Source organism: Cucurbita pepo, chromosome LG02 (genome assembly GCF_002806865.2).
Source record: "Cucurbita pepo subsp. pepo cultivar mu-cu-16 chromosome LG02, ASM280686v2, whole genome shotgun sequence".
Classification (NCBI taxonomy): Eukaryota; Viridiplantae; Streptophyta; class Magnoliopsida; order Cucurbitales; family Cucurbitaceae; genus Cucurbita; species Cucurbita pepo.
The window spans coordinates 5360825-5372374 of record NC_036639.1 but is presented as its reverse complement, the minus strand read 5'-3'; the positions used below and the strand labels follow the sequence as shown (position 1 = coordinate 5372374).

The window sequence follows — 11550 nt, the reverse complement described above, 5'->3', positions numbered from 1 at the left end:
AAAAAATAAAAAATTGGTTCGATTTTCGAGTTGACATATTTTTATTGAGTCATCTCGACCAACCCAAAAATAGGGTTATAACCCAATACTATCTTTTTTTTAAAAAAAAAATGTTTACCATCGATATTAGTAATGTATTATGACCTATAAATGTTTAATATTTGAACTTTACGAGATTTTAATTATTAAGGTAATATGCATGTCGGATGAATATCATTTTTAAAGATAATTACTAATTTCTCTCTCTCCACAGTTTCTGAGAAGCTCAGTCAATATGATAATGGAGATGAAACAATCAGAAAACAACACAGAAAAATGGTGCCTGCTGCTAATATTTTTGGTTTCTACATACACCAACATGTTATGCATCATTTCCAACCAAAAATAACTCACATTAACATGGATCTCTCTAATCAGTAGAGAAATGTGCAGTGTGCCTAGCATAAGCCATACGACTGTCAAGATCACCTACCGAAACATCTCATTACTGACGACGTAAGAGCAGACGACAGAAACTTCATCCCAGTAGACCCGCCAGGAAAATAGGAAACAGCGTAGTATGCAAGTGCAAGAACCTGGAGTAACACCAAAACGTTTCAATTCGGACCGATACGAAATGGAACAATAAATGCATTATGGGAATAAAATTTGGAAGAATGATGAAGATACCTGTAATACAGAGAAGAACACTGAGAGAACGTAGCTGTGAAGCCCCATGGAAACATATAAAGTGCCCAACATACTACCAATAAAGATTGCGGTAAAAGGAAGTCTCTGAATCATGAAGCGAAGTAACAAATCAGCTAAAATAATGAGAGGGTGGCGGTAAAAAATGTATTTACATTTAGGGAAAAGTTACCTCTTTAGAGAACATATGAGCAAGCTGATTCTGTGGACCCTTAAGTGCAAAGAAGGATCCAATGATGAAGCAGCAGCCAAGAGTAAAGCAGATGGCGAACTTTTGAGGCATAAGAACCATGACAGGGAGGAACATGGTGAACGCAATGAAGATAAAGAAAACTCCAGTTGCTAGAAACAAACCAAAGTACATCAGGGCTTTTCCCGAGGGAACGTTACTAGTGGCCGACTGGAAGTTTCCGGGAAGTTCTCTCACTCCTTTCGAAACCCTATAGAAGGATCAAATCACGAAATAATCAGAAAATTATATGAAAGATGTGAATAAATGCCCTTATGAGAGAAATGGTTGACGAGAGTTCCTCGAATGGTTTTATGAAAATCCTGAAATATCAGGCAAAAATGAGGCGTTGTAAAGGATACTATCGTTGAACTCGGAAGTAGTCCTTTGGGAAGAAACCCCAAGTTATCTTGGATGTGACATAGAATGTGAGATCCCACATCGATTGGAGAAGGAAATGAGTGCCAGCGAGGACGTTTGGCCCCGAAGGGATGGATTGTGAGATCCCACATCAGTTGGGGAGGAGAACAAAACATTCTTTATAAAGGTGTGGAAACTTTTTCTTAGCAAACACGTTTTAAAAACCTTGAGGGGAAGCCTGAAGGGAAAGCTCAAATAAGATAATATCTGCCTGCGGTGGACTTGAGCTGTTACATAGAAACATAGAAGCTTGAAAGGTTGCCTTAAACTCATTTAGTGCTTCTGCTGGTTCTACTGTTCTTTGGAATGAAGCGAATCTAAAAGTCATGAAGGCTATGAAGTAAGCCTTTTATACGCTACACAATTTAAGCTCGCTGTCTGTGAGCTCAAGTAGATATTGTCCTCTTTGGGTTTTCCCTTCTAGGCTTCCCCTCAAGGTTTCAAAACGCGTCGAGAGAGGGTTCCACATTCTTATAAGGAATGCTTCGTTCCCCTCTCTAACCGATGTCGGATCTCACACAATGAATTAGAAGTGTCTTCAATGGTCGGAAAACTTTCAATATTCTAAAACTAGCAGACTGCCGAGGGCAACACCCAGCCATTTCTCGTTTATTTTGAAAACCAGTTCGATCACTTGGAGACTGAGCCCTATTGACTCTCAATATCTATAGTTAAAAGCACCTCGCATTCCCTTCCTTATATGATTTTTGGTGGAAGAGCTGCAATGCTCAAGGATGGCCTAAGGAGATGAAAAGGAGTAAGGACAAAATGTACACGGATTATTTAACGAAAGCAGGGTCTTGTCCGCTTTTGTTTTTGTAACACCCGCTCATCGACAACTCGATTCACAGGAGTTACCACTGACATTGATAATTTACTCCGAAAACCAGTCATAAAACCAAAGCATTTTCATATATAACATGTAAAACCAGCACATTTTACCACTATGAAATAACCAAAGTAAGTTTTCTAACAACAAAAACATATATACACAAAACAAACTTAGAAATGAATTCCCGGTAGTCCCTAGCCCGCTGGTCATCCTTGGTTGGCCTGCATCATCTATATCGGGAAAGAAAAGTTAAAATAATTTTGATGAGTAATTAATTTACTCAGTAAGTATCTAACTTGTCTTTCACGAGTTTATTACTAATGTTTCCAACTGTTTTAAAGTTTTATTCATCATTAACTCCTAGTTTCTCTTATTAAGATCCTTTGTTCTTTAATAAGGTATTTCAGCTACCTCTAGCTTAGGTTATTGATTATGTTTATTTAAAATTTTTGGACTCGTATGTAAGACTTGCTCTCAGTCAAATAGGCCCGTCTACTAATTTCTTTGGCGGTCTGTAACATCATATATATCAACGGTCAGAAATACTCATTGTTCCTAACTTAGCACATAGGACGTTGGTCAAAAACTCCGTGAGAATTAGTAGACTATAGATAATGTCTCCAAATCTTTAGAGAAAATACCACAACAGCTAACCTAAATCATGAATTGGATAGTTGCATTCATAATCTTTCAATTGTCAAGACGCATAAGCAATAACTTTCCTGTTCTGCATAAGTACGCAACCCAACCCAACCATTTTTAGAGGCATCACTATAAATTACCAGATTCCTAGTACCGAAGCACTAGTGATGATGCCAGTCTTTCCTTGAGTTCCTGAAAACTCCTTTTAGAAGCTCGGCTCCACTCAAATTTCTTCCATTTTCTAGTTAATTGAGTCAAAGGCGCGAATTAATATCCTGGGTAACTATAGTTGGTCGAGCCTAACCTATAACTACCTCCACCTTTGCTGGATCAACACCTATGTCATCCTTAGATACCACATGTCCAAGGAATACCACCCTTTGAAGCCAAAACTCACATTTTGAGAATTTGACAAGTAGTTTATGTTCGTGTAATACCAGCAAGACTTTCCTCAAATGCTTTGCATGCTCATCATCTGTCTTGGAATAAACCAAGATATCATCAATGAACACAATCACAAAAGAATCCAAGAAATCTTCGAATACTCGATTCATTAACTCCATAAACACAGCAGAGGTGTTAGTCAAATCAAAGGACATCACAACAAACTCATAGTGCCCATAACGAGTACGAAAAGCTGTATACGACATGTCCTCTTCTTTGACTCTTATTTGATGATAACCAGCACGAAGATCAATCTTAAAAGATACTGCTGCCTCTTGAAGCTGATCAAACAAGTCATCAATTCGTAGCAACGAATACTTATTTTTAATTGTCACTTCGTTCAACTCTCTATAATCAATACAGGGACATAGTGTACCATCTTTCTTCTTCACAAATAACATTGGAGCTCCCCATGGTGACACATTGAGCCGTATGAACCTTTGGTTCAACAACTCTTGTAATTGCAGCTTTAATTCTTTCAATTCTGTAGGAGCCATCCTGTAAGGAGCTTTAGAAATAGGTGTCGTTCCTGGTTTCAGTTCAATGCCAAACTTGACTTCCCGTTTTAGTGGCAACCGAGGTAATTCATCAGGGAAGACATCTAGAAACTCATTCACCATAGGTACAACTGTGACACACTGAGCCGTATGAACCTCTGGTTCAACAACTCTTGTAATTGCAGCTTTAATTCTTTCAATTCTGTAGGAGCCATCCTGTAAGGAGCTTTAGAAATAGGTGTCGTTCCTGGTTTCAGTTCAATGCCAAACTTGACTTCCCGTTTTAGTGGCAACCGAGGTAATTCATCAGGGAAGACATCTAGAAACTCATTCACCATAGGTACAACTGTGACACACTGAGCCGTATGAACCTCTGGTTCAACAACTCTTGTAATTGCAGCTTTAATTCTTTCAATTCTGTAGGAGCCATCCTGTAAGGAGCTTTAGAAATAGGTGTCGTTCCTGGTTCCAGTTCAATGCCAAACTTGACTTCCCGTTCTGGTGGCAACCGAGGTAATTCATCAGGGAAGACATCCAAAAACTCATTCACCATAGGTACAACTGATACATCTGTATCAACTCGTCTGACTTTTGCAACACTAGCCTGGAACGCTAGGCACCATGAGTAATCAACTTCCTGGTTTTTAAAGTAATTATCGTTTTGGGAATACTTCCCGGCTTTGTACCCTAAAACTGAAAGCTTTTTCCCATTGGAGATTGGAATACTATCTCTTTCTTGTAACAATCAATACTGGCATGATGAGCTGATAGTCAATCCATGCCCAACATAACATCATGATCATACCTATCTAGTATCATTAATAACATATCTAATGGTTAGCCAAATACTATCACTTTATCAAATTTCACATTTTCACAAGTCATCGGTGTATGACTCCTGTAGGTGTAGAAACTAACAACTCATAGCCTAGAGGTTTTACCTCAAGTCGAGCTTGACGAACAAATAATTAGTGATATAAAAGAATGTGTTGAGCCAGAATCAAGTACAGTATATGCACACTAACCACAAATAGATAAAGTACCTGTCACCACAGTGCTGGCATCCTCCACTGCCTTGCTCATCGTGGTGAAGGCTTTACCTCGAGCCTTAGTCTATCCTCCAGCGCTCGACTGACCACCTCCTCCTGGAGCGGGCCTTTCAGTGCGTACCACATTACGATTCCTCGCGCTACGACACATTCTGGCTAGATGGTCACCCTTGCCACAATTATAACAGGTCTTATTTGTAGCAGTACAGGGTCCCTTGTGCGTCAACCCACATTTACCACAAACTTCCTTCCCATCACCTATAGAAGGCCAACGATCAACTCGTCGCTGTGCTGTCTGTTGTTGCAATCCTAAGGACGTCTAAGTAAATTTTGCTTACCACATGATTGTGCTTGACTGCTGGAGCCTTGATCACTCCTTGGTAGTTTAACAGTAACATTGTAAGCGGTAACGAAATCTTGGGATGCATGAGCAGACACGGATCCCTGTATCTCAGGCCTTAAACCCTGAATAAAGAAATCTGTCTTCTCTTCCTCAGTTGCAACCATGTGAGGAGCAAATTTGGATAACTGAGTGAACTCCATCTCATACTCCTCCACTAACCTGTTACCCTACTTCAATTGCATAAAGGCTGTTCGATTTCGAGATCTTGCTAGGGTATAATAATACTTCCTCACAGAATTCATGTTTAAACGTCGACCACGAAATCGAGACTCCACTAGCCTCCATCTTTGGCTTTTTTACTTTCCACAAAAAAATGAGTTGATCTCTCTAACATGTATGTGACACACAACACTTTATGACTTTCTAGAAAGTTGAAGAATGTAAATTTTGTTTCAATACATTTCAGCCACCACTCAGCTGCCTAAGGGTCAGTCACCTTTCCTGCAAAAGTTGGCGGGGCAAGTTTCGTAAAATCACGTATATACCCACTCTCCTCCGTCACACAACTCCAGACTTGTGAAAATGTAAAATTTGATAGAGTGGTAGTATCTGGCCAACCATTAGATGTGTTATTAATGGTGCTAGATATGTACAACCACGATGTTATTTTGGGCATGAATTGGCTATCTGCTCATCATGCCAGTATTGATTGTTACAAGAAAGAGATAGTATTCCAACCTCCAATGGGAAAAAGCTTTCGGTTTCAAGGTATGAAGTCGAGAAGTATTTCCAAGACGATAACTACTTTAAAGGCCAGGAAGTTAATTACTCATGGTGTTGGCGTTCCTGGCTAGTTTTGCAGAAGTCAGACGAGTTGATACAGATATATCAGTTTTCCTGGATGTCTTCCCTGATGAATTACCTCGATTGCCACTAGAGCAGGAAGTCAATTTTGGAATTGAACTGAAACCAGAAACGACACCTATTTCTAAAGCTCCTTACAGGATGGCTCCTACAGAATCTACACAAGTTGTTGAACCAGGGGTTCATACGACCCAGTGTGTCACCATGGGAAGCTCCAGTGTTGTTTGTGAAGAAGAAAGATGGTACACTACGCCTCTGTATTGATTATAGAGAGTTGCCACGAATTGATGACTTGTTTGATCAGCTTCAAGGGACAACAGTATTTTTGAAGATTGATCTTCATTCTGGTTATCATCACATAAGAGTCAAAGAAGAGGACATACCGAAGACAACTTTTCGTACTCGTTATGGACACTATGAGTTTGTTGTGATGTTCTTTGGTGTAACTAACGCCCCTGCTGTGTTTATGGAGCTGATGAATCGAGTATTCTAAGATTTTCTGAATTCTTTTATGATTGTGTTCATTGATGATATCTTGATTTATTCCAAGACATATGAACATGCGAGGATTTGAGGAAAATCTTGCTGGTATTACGCGAACATAAATTATTTGCCAAATTCTCGAAAGGTGAGTTTTGGCCTCAAAAGGTGGTATTCCTTGGTCTGGTCATGTGGTATCCAAGGATGACATAGTTGTTGATCCAGCAAAGGTGAAGGCAATTATAGGTTGGGCTCGACCAACTATAGTTACTGAGGTGAGAAGTTTACTGGGTTTAGCAGGATATTACAAGCGATTTATTAAAGACTTCGCAAAAATTGTAGCGCCTTTGACTCAATTAACTAGAAAAGGGAAGACATTTGAGTGGAGTCGAGCTTGTGAGAGAAGTTTTTAGGAACTCAAGGAAAGACTAGCATCAGCACCCGTGCTTATTGTACCTGATAGTATTGGAGATCTGATAATCTATAGTGATGTCTCTAAAAATTGGTTGGGTTGCGTACTTATGCAGAACAGGAGAATTATTGCTTTTGCCTCTTGACAGTTGAAAGATTATGAATGCAACTATCCAAGTCATAATTTAAAGTTAGCTATTGTGGTATTTGCTCTAAAGATTTGGATAAATTATCTGTATGGTGAAAAGATACATGTATATACAGATCACAAAAGTCTCAAATATTTGTTTACACGGGAGGAGCTAAATATAAGGCAGCGCCGATGGTTGGAGTTAGTGAAGGATCATGATATGCAGATCCTTCATCACCTTGGCAAAGCTAATGTAGTAGCTGATGTTTTGAGTCGTAAAACAACTCACTCATCTGCAATGTTGATGAGGCAAACCAACATTCAGATGGAGTTTGAATGATCTCAGATAGTTGTTTTAGTTAGGTAAGCGACAGCTCAGTTAGCTTTTATGACTATCTGCTCGACATTGTAGCAACAAATTATTCAAGGTCAACCGAAGGACCCTTATTTTGCAAAAGTCATGGAGCAACTTGAGACTGAACAAGTCAGAAATTTCTTGATGACAGGTGATGGATGTTTAAAGTGGCGGAATCGAACTTGTGTACCTAACGATGTAAAGATCAAGAGGAAGATTCTATTTGAGGCACATGAGTCACTCTATACTGTACATCCAGATGCCACGAAGATGTATCAGGATTTGAAGACATGCTTTTGGTGGCCTGGAACGAGTTGTTGAACATTATAAATATGTGAATGCATGCAATAGATGTGAGCATGCTATATGTGTATACATTGATAGAAAAGTTATGACTACATAATACATTGATAGAAAAGTTATGACTATAGGATATGCTTATAGTTGTTGAGTCCTGATCTATTTTTATAAGTATTGTAGTCTACTAATTCCGGCGGAGTTCCTAACCAACACGTTGTGTGCTAAGTTAGGAACAACGAGTATTCCTGACCGTTGGTATGTATGATGTTACAGGCCTCCAGAGAAATTAGTAAATGAGTCGTATTTGACCGAGAGTGAGTCTTACATACGAGTCCAAAAATTCTAAATAAGCATATAGAAAGTCAGTAACGTAAGCTAGAGGTAGCTGAAATACCTTATTAGCGAACAAATGATCCTAATGAAAGAAGCTAGTAATCAATGGTGAATAAAACTTAAAAACAGCAGGAAAGATAAGTAAGAAACTTGTGAATGACAAGTTAGCAACTTATCGAGTAAATTAATTACTCATCAAAATTATTTTAACTTTTCTTTCCTGGTATAGATGATGTAGACCAACTGAGGACGAGACCAGCGGGCTAGAGACTACAGGGAATCCATTTCTAAGTCTGTTTTATGTACATGTGCTTTCGCTGTTGAAAACTTACTTTGGTTATTTTTGTGTTGTAAAAAGTACTGGATTTACATGTTTTTCTTGTTACGTACGAAAATGTTTTGGTTTTTTATGACTGGTTTTCGAAGTAAATGGTCAATGTCAGTGGTAACTCTGGTGAATCGAGCTGTCGATGAGCCGGTGTTACATTTTATTTGCTTTCAATCTTTTACCTTTCCTAAAGATATGATTAATATCCGTCAAGGGTCATGTTCTGTCTAATTCAATATTATCTCTTGGTTAACTCAATCTAGTTTTTATTTCAATTCCAGAGTCTTCAAAGACTTCCAATATGTATTCGAAGGCAAGTTTTCAAAGCAAATCTTCTACTTGAAAGAAAATCTCAAGCATCCTTGTAACCACCATCAAGTTCTTCTATCAATACAATCTTTCGATCCTAATTCTCTTAATCCGCATTCGATAGACAGATTGTTTGAACTTCGAGCAATTGGTATCAGAGTCAAGTTATCAACAAAGTATCCATTTGATTTCTTTTTTGGATTTTGAGACTAGATCCTCTAATCAATCTCTTTGTTTTAAACTTATTGATACCACCACATTCTACAAATTTCATCTTTTAGTTCTTATCAATTGTTGTCGGATGTGTCAGCTCCTTTGCCACCAAGGGTTGTGAGTGGCCAAAAGATGATTCCAAACATCCTCTAACCATTTCTCCCTCCCCTAAAATGCTATAGTTTCTCCTTAACTGGATATGACCACATTAGATGGAAGAAAGTAACCTCCAATATCAATTTATCTTTGCCTTGAAAGAGCAAGTAAATTAAGATCTCATCAAACTAATACGACACAACCTTAGCAAAGCTAAAACAACTTGAGAAGACTTTAAAATCTTACCAGAATCAATCTAGCAAAATGGCAAACCAATATGACATGATTATAATCTTTGAGGTCATCCCTTCAAATGGTACACCATGAGGGTAAGAAACCACTAAGGATGGCCTCGGAATGAATACACGGTGTTAGTCCTACATCTAGATACCAACCAAGCAAAAAATAATATTTTCTTTTGAATTTGAACTTTCCCAAATTTCACAAGAAAGAGGATGGTGAACAGGAGATAATACCCGTCAAGAAAAGAGAGACTTGCAAGAAAAATGCATAATGAACCTCAACACCCCATGCCTATGATTCGAAATCTAGATTCGGACCTAATGATCCCGGCATTCCCCTACGACATGATCACATTACTTACTTTTCGCTCCTAAGACTGAAGACTATCTCCACAGACCAATACAGGTCATTTCAGCCTGTTTTTTCTTCACTCACATGCTTCCTCAGAAAATTCCTAGGAGGTCACCCAATATAGGATAGATCCAAGCAAAGCACGATTAACTTTGGAGTTCTTGTGATTGACCTACCAAAAAGGAAGATGCACTTTGTTGGTATAGGTAGTAACTTTCAATCCTTTTAAGTCATTCTAAGTCATCCTATCCTTAGGATCACTCACATTTGGATGTGTTCTCAGTTAATCCATGTATCCCTCCTTTACTCGGGTGTAACACGATCCATTGTCCAAATTGGTCGAGTGAACCATAATAAAGAAACACAAATTGTGAAACTAACTAGCAGTTTCCCTTCTATGATGAAATGATAATAAAAGGATAATTCACTGAATGCAGATTATAAAACCAAGAAAAAGAAGATCAAATCAGACTGCCATCAAGCCAATGGCAATGATCTTCACAAAATCTAACTCAGATGTCATCCTTAACCCTGTGGTGAATAAAATTTAAAACAAAGTCATCTTGTAAATTGGTTAGCCATTTCAATTTCCACAAATAAAGGGGGCTGTTGGAAAATCTACAGAGTAGAAATAAGGATTTGGTGTCAAAATGGATAGAGAGTTTCCCGACAAACAGATTTATGGCATTACATGATAGCCAGTCAGTAGCCTGGTCTCACTCCTTCACGACCAACATTATCCCAAAAAAAAAAAGCCTAAACATTTGAGGGGCTAACGTTAAAAACTTGGAAAATGGAAAATTTTCAACATTTTCCCCTAAAGCTCTTAATGCTTACCATGAATCCCTTAGAAAAAATTCATTCTAGCCTCAAGGTTGCTATAATCTAAGGATTTTCATGGTGCAAATGATTTTATAAACTTCGATAAAATCAGAATGAAAACCAAACTAGTAATAACAAAAGAGATCCAATTACATAACATAATAAAAAAAAAACACAAGAAAAGGAGAATTTTGTTCTTTCCCATATGGAATCCTTCAAAAAGACTGAACTCCTTTTAACCCAAAAATCTAAACAAGAATGGAAGGATCCAAAGACATTGATATCAAGACCTTCAAACTTGTGCAACTATACTCTCCTGGGCTAAGGAGAATTTCATTTCATGCTGTTTGGGAACCTCTAGTCACATTCTTTGTTTCTTCAGATCCCTTGTTAACTCTCTAATACCCAAATGGCAGTTCAGATGCAGGATCTCCGAGATTCTTAAATGAAACTCTTAATCATTCAAATGATAATACAACGCAAATCAAGATTCCGAAGGATAATGGTAAATCACTTCCCACACATCCTCATACCCAGCCAACCAAATCATGTCATTTCACAACCTTAAGAGAGAACGTAACAGCCATAGCCAAGTACCAAAATTACAGTAAAAATATACAAAATTCAATACGACATACATCGCTAAGATGCATATGAGATCAGAGACTTACACGCTGAAAGTTCCTGAAACGGTTTCATTGGCAGACCTAACAGCACTTTCGAGATCGAATCCGATTCCCAAATTGGAGCTGCCATCCTCAGAAGCTTGTGATTCTGCGTACGAATTCCAATCAGCCAGCAACGAAGAGGACGATTTGAGTTGATTATCACTCCCACTATTACCCCCTTGCGTGAACCATCCCTGCGCCGCTTTCTGCATCGTTTTCTCAGCTCACAAACAGCCCTTTCCAAATCAAAACGAAAAATAATCGAAAAAAGTTGCAGATTTGCTTTTGATTTGGGAATTTGATATTGGATTGAGGAATCGATATCGCTGGGAGAACGCGACCGATTTTCGCTTGTTTTTCTCAAAGGCAGTAGTAAAGAAGAAGCAGATTCATTACAAAAGTTCATGTATTATAAAAATTAAAAATTTATTTTTCGTAAGAATATTTTTAAATATTTTTAAATTTAAATATATTACTAAAAGTTTTGAAAATACAAAATGTTAA

At 38.1% G+C, this 11550-nt stretch overlaps 1 protein-coding gene across 1 annotated transcript; it reads right to left on the bottom strand.

Moving 5' to 3' along the window:
* Positions 1–221: 221 nt before the first annotated feature.
* On the bottom strand, positions 222–11439 carry LOC111789168 (protein transport protein SFT2-like). The gene is made up of 4 exons (XM_023669828.1): positions 11050–11439; positions 860–1127; positions 670–774; positions 222–575 (listed from the first exon to the last, which is right to left on the bottom strand). Exons 1-4 carry the CDS (start codon positions 11256–11258, stop codon positions 465–467), a joined length of 693 nt encoding a protein of 230 aa, XP_023525596.1. The 5' UTR covers positions 11259–11439; the 3' UTR covers positions 222–464.
* Positions 11440–11550: the final 111 nt, after the last annotated feature.

What these genes read in the sequence shown, in the direction of transcription:
- LOC111789168 (XM_023669828.1), bottom strand. Translation starts at nt 11,258, where the DNA reads ATGCAGAAAGCGGCGCAGGGATGGTTCACGCAAGGGGGTAATAGTGGG. An exon ending in CTCATATGTTCTCTAAAGAG is followed by an intron (nt 775 to 859) that starts GTAACTTTTCCC and finishes TTCATGATTCAG; the next exon opens with AGACTTCCTTTTACCGCAAT. An exon ending in TGTTCTTCTCTGTATTACAG is followed by an intron (nt 576 to 669) that starts GTATCTTCATCA and finishes GTGTTACTCCAG; the next exon opens with GTTCTTGCACTTGCATACTA.